At 53.0% G+C, this 13,083-nt stretch overlaps 2 protein-coding genes across 7 annotated transcripts in view; both read right to left on the bottom strand.

Moving 5' to 3' along the window:
* The window catches only part of LOC121841399 (myotubularin-related protein 4-like), an 8,992-nt gene extending 2,815 nt beyond the window's left edge, over positions 1-6,177 (bottom strand). Inside the window, exons 1-3 of the mRNA XM_042309496.1 lie at positions 5,081-6,177; positions 2,559-2,669; positions 680-768 (exon numbers count right to left, since the gene is read on the bottom strand). Coding sequence (XP_042165430.1) covers positions 680-768; positions 2,559-2,669; positions 5,081-5,995 — 1,115 coding nt within the window. The 5' untranslated portion in view covers positions 5,996-6,177. The remainder of the gene's footprint in view (positions 1-679; positions 769-2,558; positions 2,670-5,080) is intronic.
* Positions 6,177-13,083, bottom strand: part of mtmr4 (myotubularin related protein 4) — a 100,038-nt gene continuing 93,131 nt past the window's right edge. For all 6 annotated transcript variants that reach the window (XM_042309492.1, XM_042309491.1, XM_042309494.1 and 3 more), the window contains 2 exons: positions 12,415-12,569; positions 6,177-6,642 (listed from right to left, as the gene is read on the bottom strand). In XM_042309492.1, coding sequence (XP_042165426.1) covers positions 6,180-6,642; positions 12,415-12,569 — 618 coding nt within the window. In that variant the 3' untranslated portion in view covers positions 6,177-6,179. The remainder of the gene's footprint in view (positions 6,643-12,414; positions 12,570-13,083) is intronic.

The following is a 13,083-nucleotide window of genomic DNA, read 5'->3' as shown; positions in this document are numbered from 1 at the left end:
AGGGACATCTCTCATCCTATCCAGGGACATCTCTCATCCTATCCAGGGACATCTCTCATCCTATCCAGGGACATCTCCCATCCTATCCAGGGACATCTCTCATCCTATCCAGGGACATCTCTCATCCTATCCAGGGACATCTCTCATCCTATCCAGGGACATCTCTCATCCTATCCAGAGACATCTCTCATCCTATCCAGGGACATCTCTCATCCTATCCAGGGACATCTCTCATCCTATCCAGAGACATCTCTCATCCTATCCAGAGACATCTCTCATCCTATCCAGAGACATCTCTCATCCTATCCAGAGACATCTCTCATCCTATCCAGGGACATCTCTCATCCTATCCAGGGACATCTCTCATCCTATCCAGGGACATCTCTCATCCTATCCAGGGACATCTCTCATCCTATCCAGAGACATCTCTCATCCTATCCAGAGACATCTCTCATCCTATCCAGAGACATCTCTCATCCTATCTAGAGACATCTCTCATCTAGAGACATCTCTGATCTAGAGACATCTCTCATCTAGAGACATCTCTCATCTAGAGACATCTCTCATCCTATCTAGAGACATCTCTCATCTAGAGACATCTCTGATCTAGAGACATCTCTCATCTAGAGACATCTCTCATCTAGAGACATCTCGACTTCTTGATTGACGCTTAACAAACCTGCAGTGATGACGTCTCTTGGCCATCCAGAATTCACAGTCACAGTTGAAACAATGAGAGGCCATGTGATCAGGCACCCACCTCGTGACCTACACACACACACACACAAACACACACACACACACACACACACACACATATTAGAACAGTGTCCGGCAGATGGGTATCTGGGGCAGAAAGGTAAAAGGAGAGTGGGAGGGGCTGTAGTGTTCAATGTAGTATAAGGTTAGAAATAGAGGTAGGGGTTAGGTGTTGGGATTAGGGGTTGGGGTTAGGTGTTGGGATTAGGGGTTGGGGTTAGGTGTTGGGATTAGGGGGCTTGGGGTTAGGTATTGGGATTAGGGGGCTATGTGTTGGGATTAGGGGTTAGTGTTAGGTGTTGGGGTTAGGTATTGGGGTTAGGGGGCTATGTGTTGGGATTAGGGGTTAGGTGTTGGGATTAGGGGTTGGGGTTAGGTGGTGGGGTTAGGGGGCTATGTGTTGGGATTAGGGGTTAGGTGGTAGGGTGTTGGGATTAGGTGTTGGGGTTAGGGGTTGGGTGTTGGGTATTGGGATAAGGGGGTTGGGTGTTGGGTATTGGGATTAGGTGGTAGGGTGTTGGGATTAGGGTGGTTAGGGGGCTATGTGTTGGGATTAGGGGGTTAGGTGGTAGGGTGTTGGGATTAGGTATTGGGTTAGGGGGCTATGTGTTGGGATTAGGGGTTAGGTGGTAGGGTGTTGGGATTAGGTGTTGGGGTTAGGGGGGCTAGGTGTTGGGTATTGGGATTAGGTGTTGGGATTAGGGGTTGGGTGTTGGGGTTAGGTATTGGGGTTAGGGGGTTAGGTGTTGGGATTAGGGGGTTGGGTATTGGGATTAGGGTGTTGGGTATTGGGATTAGGGGTTAGGATTAGGGTGTTGGGTATTGGGATTAGGGGCTAGGTGGTGGGATTAGGTGTTAGGGTTAAGGGGCTAGGTGGTGGGGTTAGGGGGCTAGGTGGTGGGGTTAGGTATTGGGGTTAGGTGGAGGGGGTTGGGGGGGGGGCTAGGTGTATTGGGGTTGGGGTATTGGGGTTAGGGGCTAGGTGGTGGGGTGTTTGGGGTTGGATATTGGGATTAGGGGGGTGATGGGATTAGGGGCTAGGTGGTGGTGGGATATTGGAGGGCAGGGGGGCTAGGTGGTGGGGTATTTGGGTTAGGTATTGGGGTTTGGGGTATTGGGGTTGGGGCTATTGGGTTAGGGGCTAGGGGCATGGGGTTGGGGTATTGGGGTTAGGTGTTGGGGTTAGGGGGCTAGGTGTTGGGGTTAGGGGCTAGGTGGTGGGGTTAGGGTTAGGGTAGGGGTATTAGGGTTAGGGGGCTAGGATTAGGGGTGTATAATGGGATTAGGGGCTAGGTGGTGGTGTTGGGTATGGGGTAGGGTTTTGGGATAGGATAGTGTTGGGGTTAGGGGGCTAGGTGGTGGGGTATTGGAGTTAGGTATTGGGGTGTTAGGGGAACGCTATTGGGGTTAGGTAACTATGTCCCAGTGGGGTGGTGGGGTATTGGGGTTGAGGGGGCTAGGTGTTGGGGTATTGGGGTTGGTTTTGGCGTGGTGAGTTGGGATTGGAGTTAGGGGGCTAGGTGGTGGGGGATTGGGGTTAGGGGGCTAGGTGGTGGGGTATTTGGGTTAGGGGGTGGGGTATTGGAGTTAGGGGGGAAGGTAATGGGGTATTGGGGTATGGTAGTGGGGTTAGGGGGCTAGGTGGTGGGGTATTGGGGTTAGGGGGCTAGGTAATGGGGTATGGTATTGGGGTGGTGGGGTATTGTGGTATGGTATTGGGGTGGTGGGGTATTGTGGTATGGTTATATAAAAGAAGCAGTAGAGAGAGAAACCTGCAGTAGACTATGAGGAACGCTGACCTCTGTGTCCTTCTGCTCCACTCTGTCCCAGCTGCCCTCTGAGAAACGGTCCTCGCTGTGGTCTGACAGACTGTCCTCCTCATCACTGTCGTCTGACTCACGCAGACAAGTCTGGAGACGGAGAGGACACAGGTCAACATGAGAGGGAGGGTGACGAGACGAGAGGGAGGGAGACGTGACGAGAGGGAGGGAGGGAGGGAGACGTGACGAGAGGGAGGGAGGGAGGGAGACGTGACGTGACGAGAGGGAGGGAGGGAGGGAGACGTGACGAGAGGGAGGGAGGCGTGACGAGAGGGAGGGAGGGAGACGTGACGAGAGGGAGGGAGGGAGACGTGACGAGAGGGAGACGTGACGAGAGGGAGAGGACGTGACGAGAGGGAGGGAGGGAGACGTGACGAGAGGGAGGGAGGGAGGGAGAGACGTGACGAGAGGGAGGGAGACGTGACGAGAGGGAGGGAGGGAGGGAGACGTGACGAGAGGGGGAGGGAGGGAGGGAGGGAGACGTGACGAGAGGGAGGGAGGGAGACGTGACGAGAGGGGGAGGGAGGGAGACGTGACGAGAGGGAGGGAGGGAGACGTGACGAGAGGGAGGGAGGGAGACGACGGACGAGAGAGGGAGGGAGGGAGGGAGGGAGGGAGACGTGACGAGAGGGAGGGAGGGAGACGTGACGAGAGGGAGGGAGGGAGAGAGAGAGGGAGGGAGACGTGACGAGAGGGAGGGAGGGAGACGTGACGAGAGGGAGGGAGACGAGACGAGAGGGAGGGAGGGAGGGAGACGTGACGAGAGGGAGGGAGGGGGAGGGAGGGAGGGAGACGAGAGGGAGAGGGAGACGGACGAGAGGGAGGGAGGAGAGGGAGAGGAGGGAGGGAGACGTGAGAGAGGGAGGGAGGGAGACGTGACGAGAGGGAGGGAGACGTGACGAGAGGAGAGAGACGTGACGAGAGGGAGGCGTGACGAGAGGGAGGCGTGACGAGAGGGAGGCGTGACGAGAGGGAGGCGTGACGAGAGAGAGAGGCGTGACGAGAGAGGGGGTGACGAGAGAGAGGCGTGACGAGAGGGAGGGCGTGACGAGAGGGAGAGGAGGGAAAGGACGAGTGAGGGAGAGGCGTGACGAGAGGGAGACGTGACGAGAGAGAGAGAGTGGTGACGAGAGGGAGGCGTGACGAGAGAGGCGTGGCGAGAGAGAGACGTGACGAGAGAGAGGCGTGACGAGAGGGAGACGTGACGAGAGGGAGACGTGACGAGAGGGAGACGTGACGAGAGGGAGACGTGACGAGAGGGAGACGTGACGAGAGGGAGACGTGACGAGAGGGAGACGTGACGAGAGGGAGACGTGACGAGAGGGAGACGTGACGAGAGGGAGACGTGACGAGAGGGAGACGTGACGAGAGGGAGACGTGACGAGAGGGAGACGTGACGAGAGGGAGACGTGACGAGAGGGAGACGTGACGAGAGGGAGACGTGACGAGAGGGAGACGTGACGAGAGGGAGACGTGACGAGAGGGAGACGTGAGGGAGACGAGAGAGGAGACGTGACGAGAGGGAGACGTGACGAGAGGGAGACGTGAGGGAGAGGGAGACGTGACGAGAGGGAGACGTGACGAGAGGGAGACGTGACGAGAGGGAGACGTGACGAGAGGGAGACGTGACGAGAGGGAGACGTGACGAGAGGGAGGCGTGACGAGAGGGAGGCGTGACGAGAGGGAGGCGTGACGAGAGGGAGGCGTGACGAGAGGGAGGCGTGACGAGAGGGAGGCGTGACGAGAGGGGAGGCGTGACGAGAGGGAGGCGTGACGAGAGGGGGAGGGAGGCGTGACGAGAGGGAGGGAGGGAGGCGTGACGAGAGGGAGGGAGGGAGGCGTGACGAGAGGGAGGGAGGGAGGCGTGACGAGAGGGAGGGAGGGAGGCGTGACGAGAGGGAGGGAGGGAGGCGTGACGAGAGGGAGGGAGGGAGGCGTGACGAGAGGGAGGGAGGGAGGCGTGACGAGAGGGAGGGAGGGAGGCGTGACGAGAGGGAGGGAGGGAGGCGTGACGAGAGGGAGGGAGGGAGGCGTGACGAGAGGGAGGGAGGGAGGCGTGACGAGAGGGAGGGAGGGAGGCGTGACGAGAGGGAGGGAGGGAGGCGTGACGAGAGGGAGGGAGGGAGACGTGACGAGAGGGAGGGAGGGAGACGTGACGAGAGGGAGGGAGGGAGACGGACGAGAGGGAGGGAGGGAGACGTGACGAGAGGGAGGGAGACGGGAGAGGGAGGGAGGGAGGGAGACGAGAGGGAGGGAGGGAGGGAGGGAGACGAGAGGGAGGGAGGGAGGGAGGGAGACGAGACGAGAGGGAGGGAGGGAGGGAGACGTGCACCGTTTTGGTTACTGGCTATTACTCTCTCTATTGAAGTGTAATTCCACCAGAGTTCACAATTGGGTTGTAATTATGAAGTATTTAGTAATGACCTACATGCATATCCTTTCACAACACAGTAATAACACATTGAGGTACTGTTCAAAGTCCAAGTAGGACAGCTACTCACAATGTCGTCTTCGTAGTCGACGTCAGGCTCGGAGGGCGGTGTGCTGTACTGTTTCCTCTCCAGCCTCATCTGCAGCTGTCGCACCTGGCTTCTCAGCACCTCCACTTCCTGTTTATACCCCGCCTCCATCTGCCTGAGGCGCTGCTGCACGGCGTCCACAGGCACCGGCAGACCATCATCATCCAGGTAGGCCGGGTGGGGCTGGGGGGAGGCTGGGAGGAGTTGGCAGGTTGAAAAGGTTGGGGGTGAGCTGGTGGTGGTTGGGCCCATGATGGCAGCGTAGCCCGAGCTGCTTCTGACTGCAGAGAGCCAGCTGGACCCTGACTTGACAGGGCTGGAGCTGACTGGGGCTGGAGCCGAGGAGCGAACCCTCTCTTCCCTCTCCCTTCGGCCGTACTGCCAACCCCCGTTAGGCACGGCCATGCCCTGGGTGCGCAGTAGCTTGCCAGCCAGGCGTCGGCTCTGGTAGGCCGTGGGCTGAAGGGCACGACAGAAGCCTGACGAGAGGTTGGCTGAGAGGCCAGAGTGGCTGGCAGCAGTGCTGCAGGCAGACTGGACCATGCCCTGGACACTGTCCCAGTGAGAGCCCAGCAGAGACAGCTCCTCACTGACACGCAGTTGGTTCTGGGAGACCGGGCGTCGCAATGCCACAGCCTGGCTGTTGTCAACAGGGGGCACTGTGGAGGCGGAGGATGCTGCTTCTTTTGATGTTGGTACCGCTACCACACACTCTCTCAGAGGCACTAAGTTTCTACCACTCATACTCTCGGTCCTCTTCCCCTCTCTCTCCTCTCCCTGGGTCTCGGGTAAGGCCCATTCTGTGGCTTTGGGCTGGCCTAGACTTTCTCTGATTCTAGGGGGAAGCGTTGGTGGGACCTCTGCTTCGTCCGTGAGCGTCTTGGTGGAGTCCTCCATGGCCGTAGGGAACGTGGGAACTAGCTGCTCGGGTGCCGGCAGCTCTGCAGAAGCGGAGGGGGCGTTCTGGAGGCCGTTGGTGATAGGCCCGTTTAGAACAGCTGCCGGTAGCGGGCCCTTCCAGGCAGGTGGTGATGGTATGCAGGCGGGACGGGTAGTGACCGAGGCAGTCCTGGAGTGACTGTCAGCCGTCTGATGTGGCAGTCGAGGGGGAGGAACCGGGGGTTAGTGGTCTGGGAGAGGGCCTGGTGGAGGAGGGGTGTGAGCAGGGGGAGAGGGGGAAGTGGGGGTTACCCTGCTCCAGAGCGATGGGGGGGAGGGGCTGGGTGGTGAGACAGATCTCCTCTCTCATGTCCGCCTCCTCGAAGCCCTCTTCTCTCTGCTCCCTCTCCACGGGTGTGGTAGGAGGAGTCTGAGTGACAGGCTCCACCTCCGAGTCGTCGCTTTCCAATCCCGTGTCAGGGCTGATGTCCTCGGGGCTGTCGGGTGAGGCCCCTCCTCCTACAGAAGCCATAGGCTCCAGGCCATGGGCAGTACGGGCCTCCTGACAGTGCTTGTTGAGGTTGGGGTCGCTGGAGGTGCGGGTGAGGGCCACTCCGTTCTCAAAGGCAGACACCAGGTTGTCCATGGAGCGAGTTTTAGGAAGCCTGCACAGAGGGGTATAAATACAAATCTCAAGTTAATGAAAGTGGTGGAGCTTCATTAATCAGGTGAGCTTCCCTTCTGTACCAGTAGAGGGCAGGCAGGTGAGCCTCCCTTCTGTACCGCTAGAGGGCAGGCAGGTGAGCCTCCCTGCTGTACCACTAGAGGGCAGGCAGGTGAGCCACCCTGCTGTACCACTAGAGGGCAGGCAGGTGAGCCTCCCTGCTGTACCACTAGAGGGCAGGCAGGTGAGCCTCCCTGCTGTACCACTAGAGGGCAGGCAGGTTACCTTCCCTGCTGTACCACTAGAGGGCAGGCAGGTTACCTTCCCTGCTGTACCACTAGAGGGCAGGCAGGTGAGCCACCCTGCTGTACCACTAGAGGGCAGGCAGGTGAGCCTCCCTGCTGTACCACTAGAGGGCAGGCAGGTGAGCCTCCCTGCTGTACCACTTGAGGGCAGGCAGGTTACCTTCCCTGCTGTACCACTAGAGGGCAGGCAGGTGAGCCTCCCTGCTGTACCACTAGAGGGCAGGCAGGTGACCTTCCCTGCTGTACCACTAGAGGGCAGGCAGGTGACCTTCCCTGCTGTACCACTAGAGGGCAGGCAGGCTACCTTCCCTGCTGTACCACTAGAGGGCAGGCAGGTGACCTTCCCTGCTGTACCACTAGAGGGCAGGCAGGTGACCTTCCCTGCTGTACCACTAGAGGGCAGGCAGGTGACCTTCCCTGCTGTACCACTAGAGGGCAGGCAGGTGACCTTCCCTGCTGTACCACTAGAGGGCAGGCAGGTGAGCCTCCCTGCTGTACCAGTACAGAGTCAGTGTGCGGGGGTACAGGTTAGTTGAGATAATATGTACATGTAGGTAGGGGTGAAGTGACTATGCATAGATAATAAACAGGGAGTAGCAGCAGTGTACAAAACAAATAGAGTGTCAATGTAAATAGTCTGGGTGGCCATTTGATTCATTGTTTAGCAGTCTTATGGCTTGGTGGTAGAAGCTGTTGAGGAGCCTTTTCTAAAAACACTAGAGCTGTAGATACAGAGCCGCACATGCAGTTTTCACCATGAGCCTGTTCATCTTGATTTACCCCCACTGTGAGTAAATCCTTAAATCAATAACTCAAATAAATCCTTGAAAAGACAAGAGCTCAAGAGATACAAGGATATATAATTAAGTCAATGTTTTTACAAATGCACTAAGAGACAGAGAGAGAAGAATAGAGTGAGTGGACAGAGAGAGAGAAGAACAGTGAGAAGAATAGAGTGAGTGGACAGAGAGAGAGAAGAATAGAGTGAGAAGAATGTTGGATGTCGGATGGGGCCACAGTGTCTCCTGACCCCTCCTGTCTCAGCCTCCAGTATTTATGCTGCAGTAGTTTATGTGTCGGGGGCTGGGGTCAGTTTGTTATATCTGGAGTACTTCTCCTGTCCTATTCGGTGTCCTGTGTGAATCTAAGTGTGCAGTTCTCTAATTCTCTCCTCCTCTCTTTCTTTCTCTCTCTCGGAGGACCTGAGCCCTAGGACCTGAGCTCCAGGACTACCTGACATGATGACTCCTTGCTGTCCCCAGTCCACCTGGCCATGCTGCTGTTCCAGTTTCAAGAAGAACTGACCTGAGCCCTAGGACCATGCCCCAGGACTACCTGACATGATGACTCCTTGCTGTCCCCAGTCCACCTGGCCATGCTGCTGCTCCAGTTTCAACTTCCACCTGACTGTGCTGCTGCTCCAGTTCAACTGTTCTGCCTTATTATTATTCGACCATGCTGGTCATTTATGAACATTTGAACATCTTGGCCATGTTCTGTTATAATCTCCACCCGGCACAGCCAGAAGAGGACTGGCCACCCCACATAGCCTGGTTCCTCTCTAGGTTTCTTCCTAGGTTTTGGCCTTTCTAGGGAGTTTTTCCTAGCCACCGTGCTTCTACACCTGCATTGCTTGCTGTTTGGGGTTTTAGGCTGGGTTTCTGTACAGCACTTTGAGATATCAGCTGATGTACGAAGGGCTATATAAATAAATTTGATTTGATTTGATTTTGATTTGATTTGATTTGATTTGAAGAATAGAGTGAGTGGACAGAGAGAGAAGAATAGAGTGAGAAGAATAGAGTGAGTGGACAGAGAGAGAGAAGAATAGAGTGAGAAGAATAGAGTGAGTGGACAGAGAGAGAGAAGAACAGAGTGAGAAGAATAGAGTGAGTGGAAAGAGAGAAGAATAGAGTGAGTGGACAGAGAGAGAAGAATAGAGTGAGTGGACAGAGAGAGAGAAGAACAGAGTGAGAAGAATAGAGTGAGTGGACAGAGAGAGAAGAATAGAGTGAGTGGACAGAGAGAGAAGAATAGAGTGAGTGGACAGAGAGAGAGAAGAACAGAGTGAGAAGAATAGAGTGAGTGGACAGAGAGAGAAGAATAGAGTGAGTGGACAGAGAGAGAAGAATAGAGTGAGTGGACAGAGAGAGAGAAGAACAGAGTGAGAAGAATAGAGTGAGTGGACAGAGAGAGAAGAATAGAGTGAGTGGACAGAGAGAGAAGAATAGAGTGAGTGGACAGAGAGAGAGAAGAACAGAGTGAGAAGAATAGAGTGAGTGGACAGAGAGAGAAGAATAGAGTGAGTGGACAGAGAGAGAAGAATAGAGTGAGTGGACAGAGAGAGAGAAGAACAGAGTGAGAAGAATAGAGTGAGTGGACAGAGAGAGAGAAGAATAGAGTGAGTGGACAGAGAGAGAGAAGAACAGAGTGAGAAGAACAGAGTGAGAAGAATAGAGTGAGTGGACAGAGAGAGAAGAACAGAGTGAGTGGACAGAGAGAGAAGAATAGAGTGAGTGGACAGAGAGAGAAGAATAGAGTGAGTGGACAGAGAGAGAAGAACAGAGTGAGTGGACAGAGAGAGAAGAATAGAGTGAGTGGACAGAGAGAGAAGAATAGAGTGAGTGGACAGAGAGAGAAGAATAGAGTGAGTGGACAGAGAGAGAAGAATAGAGTGAGTGGACAGAGAGAGAAGAACAGAGTGAGAAGAATAGAGTGAGTGGACAGAGAGAGAAGAATAGAGTGAGTGGACAGAGAGAGAAGAACAGAGTGAGAAGAATAGAGTGAGAAGAATAGAGTGAGTGGACAGAGAGAGAAGAATAGAGTGAGAAGAATAGAGTGAGTGGACAGAGAGAGAAGAATAGAGTGAGAAGAATAGAGTGAGTGGACAGAGAGAGAAGAATAGAGTGAGAAGAATAGAGTGAGTGGACAGAGAGAGAGAAGAATAGAGTGAGAAGAATAGAGTGAGTGGACAGAGAGAGAGAAGAACAGAGTGAGAAGAATAGAGTGAGTGGACAGAGAGAGAGAAGAACAGTGAGAAGAATAGAGTGAGTGGACAGAGAGAGAGAAGAATAGAGTGAGAAGAATAGAGTGAGTGGACAGAGAGAGAAGAATAGAGTGAGAAGAATAGAGTGAGTGGACAGAGAGAGAGAAGAATAGAGTGAGAAGAATAGAGTGAGTGGACAGAGAGAGAGAAGAACAGAGTGAGAAGAATAGAGTGAGTGGACAGAGAGAGAAGAATAGAGTGAGTGGACAGAGAGAGAAGAATAGAGTGAGTGGACAGAGAGAGAGAAGAACAGAGTGAGAAGAATAGAGTGAGTGGACAGAGAGAGAAGAATAGAGTGAGTGGACAGAGAGAGAAGAATAGAGTGAGTGGACAGAGAGAGAGAAGAACAGAGTGAGAAGAATAGAGTGAGTGGACAGAGAGAGAAGAATAGAGTGAGTGGACAGAGAGAGAGAAGAATAGAGTGAGTGGACAGAGAGAGAGAAGAACAGAGTGAGAAGAATAGAGTGAGTGGACAGAGAGAGAAGAATAGAGTGAGTGGACAGAGAGAGAGAAGAACAGAGAGAGAAGAATAGAGTGAGTGGACAGAGAGAGAAGAATAGAGTGAGTGGACAGAGAGAGAGAAGAATAGAGTGAGTGGACAGAGAGAGAGAAGAACAGAGTGAGAAGAACAGAGTGAGAAGAATAGAGTGAGTGGACAGAGAGAGAAGAACAGAGTGAGTGGACAGAGAGAGAAGAATAGAGTGAGTGGACAGAGAGAGAAGAATAGAGTGAGTGGACAGAGAGAGAAGAATAGAGTGAGTGGACAGAGAGAGAAGAACAGAGTGAGTGGACAGAGAGAGAAGAATAGAGTGAGTGGACAGAGAGAGAAGAATAGAGTGAGTGGACAGAGAGAGAAGAATAGAGTGAGTGGACAGAGAGAAAGAATAGAGTGAGTGGACAGAGAGAGAAGAATAGAGTGAGTGGACAGAGAGAGAAGAATAGAGTGAGTGGACAGAGAGAGAAGAACAGAGTGAGTGGACAGAGAGAGAAGAACAGAGTGAGAAGAATAGAGTGAGTGGACAGAGAGAGAAGAATAGAGTGAGTGGACAGAGAGAGAAGAACAGAGTGAGAAGAATAGAGTGAGAAGAATAGAGTGAGTGGACAGAGAGAGAAGAATAGAGTGAGAAGAATAGAGTGAGTGGACAGAGAGAGAAGAATAGAGTGAGAAGAATAGAGTGAGTGGACAGAGAGAGAAGAATAGAGTGAGAAGAATAGAGTGAGTGGACAGAGAGAGAAGAATAGAGTGAGAAGAATAGAGTGAGTGGACAGAGAGAGAAGAATAGAGTGAGTGGACAGAGAGAGAAGAATAGAGTGAGTGGACAGAGAGAGAGAAGAATAGAGTGAGTGGACAGAGAGAGAGAAGAACAGAGTGAGAAGAACAGAGTGAGAAGAATAGAGTGAGTGAACAGAGAGAGAAGAATAGAGTGAGTGGACAGAGAGAGAGAAGAACAGAGTGAGAAGAATAGAGTGAGTGGACAGAGAGAGAAGAATAGAGTGAGTGGACAGAGAGAGAAGAATAGAGTGAGTGGACAGAGAGAGAAGAATAGAGTGAGTGGACAGAGAGAGAAGAATAGAGTGAGTGAACAGAGAGAGAAGAATAGAGTGAGTGGACAGAGAGAGAAGAATAGAGTGAGAAGAACAGAGTGAGAAGAATAGAGTGAGTGGACAGAGAGAGAAGAATAGAGTGAGTGGACAGAGAGAAGAATAGAGTGAGTGGACAGAGAGAGAAGAATAGAGTGAGTGGACAGAGAGAGAGAAGAATAGAGTGAGTGGACAGAGAGAAGAATAGAGTGAGTGGACAGAGAGAGAAGAATAGAGTGAGTGGACAGAGAGAGAAGAATAGAGTGAGTGGACAGAGAGAGAAGAATAGAGTGAGTGGACAGAGAGAAGAATAGAGTGAGTGGACAGAGAGAGAAGAATAGAGTGAGTGGACAGAGAGAGAAGAATAGAGTGAGTGGACAGAGAGAGAAGAATAGAGTGAGTGGACAGAGAGAGAAGAACAGAGTGAGTGGACAGAGAGAGAAGAAGAGTGAGTGGACAGAGAGAGAAGAATAGAGTGAGTGGACAGAGAGAGAAGAAGAGTGAGTGGACAGAGAGAGAAGAATAGAGTGAGTGGACAGAGAGAGAGAAGAACAGAGTGAGAAGAATAGAGTGAGTGGACAGAGAGAGAAGAATAGAGTGAGTGGACAGAGAGAGAAGAAGAGTGAGTGGACAGAGAGAGAAGAATAGAGTGAGTGGACAGAGAGAGAGAAGAACAGAGTGAGAAGAATAGAGTGAGTGGACAGAGAGAGAAGAATAGAGTGAGTGGACAGAGAGAGAAGAAGAGTGAGTGGACAGAGAGAGAAGAATAGAGTGAGTGGACAGAGAGAGAAGAAGAGTGAGTGGACAGAGAGAGAAGAATAGAGTGAGTGGATAGGCCCACCTGTCCAGGGACCGTGAGGTGAGCTCGTCTCCCTGTACGCTGGGGGACAGGTAGAGCTCCATGGCGTCTTCGGCAGAGGTGCAGGGGGAGGAGGTGGGTAGGTAGACTGCCGTCCACAGCTGCAGGGCCCGGGTGTGGCACACCGGCTGCAACACCTGGACACAGGGGACAGGTAGGAGCAGAGGTCAGTGGTCAATAAAAAAAAACACAAATAACATTTTGTCTCAGTAAAGCCATTTAAATTGTTGCTGATATACACTACATGGCCAAAAGTATGTGGACAGCCCTTCAAATTAGTGGCTATTTCAGCCACATCCGTTGCTGACAGGTGTATAAATTCGAACACACAACCATGCAATCTCCATAGACAAACATTGGCATTAGAATGGCCCGTACAGAAGAGCTTAGTGATTTTCAACGTGGCACTGTCATAGGTTGCCACCTATCCACCTAGTCAGTTCATCAAATTTCTGCCCTGCTGGAGCTTCCCCGGTCAACCGCTGTTATTGTGAAGTGGAAACGTTTAGGAGCAACAACGGCTACGCCGCGAAGTGGTAGGCCACACAAGCTCACAAACGTGACCGCCAAGCGTTGAAATCGTAAAAATCGCTTCATGAAATGGGTTTACATGGTCGAGCAGCCGGCTATAGTGGTGTAAAGCTCGCCGCC

The sequence above is a fragment of the Oncorhynchus tshawytscha genome, linkage group LG30, assembly GCF_018296145.1.
Source record: "Oncorhynchus tshawytscha isolate Ot180627B linkage group LG30, Otsh_v2.0, whole genome shotgun sequence".
In the NCBI taxonomy this organism is placed as follows: domain Eukaryota; kingdom Metazoa; phylum Chordata; class Actinopteri; order Salmoniformes; family Salmonidae; genus Oncorhynchus; species Oncorhynchus tshawytscha.
The sequence above is the reverse complement of the archived record's forward strand: the minus strand, read 5'-3'. Positions and strand labels throughout refer to the sequence as shown.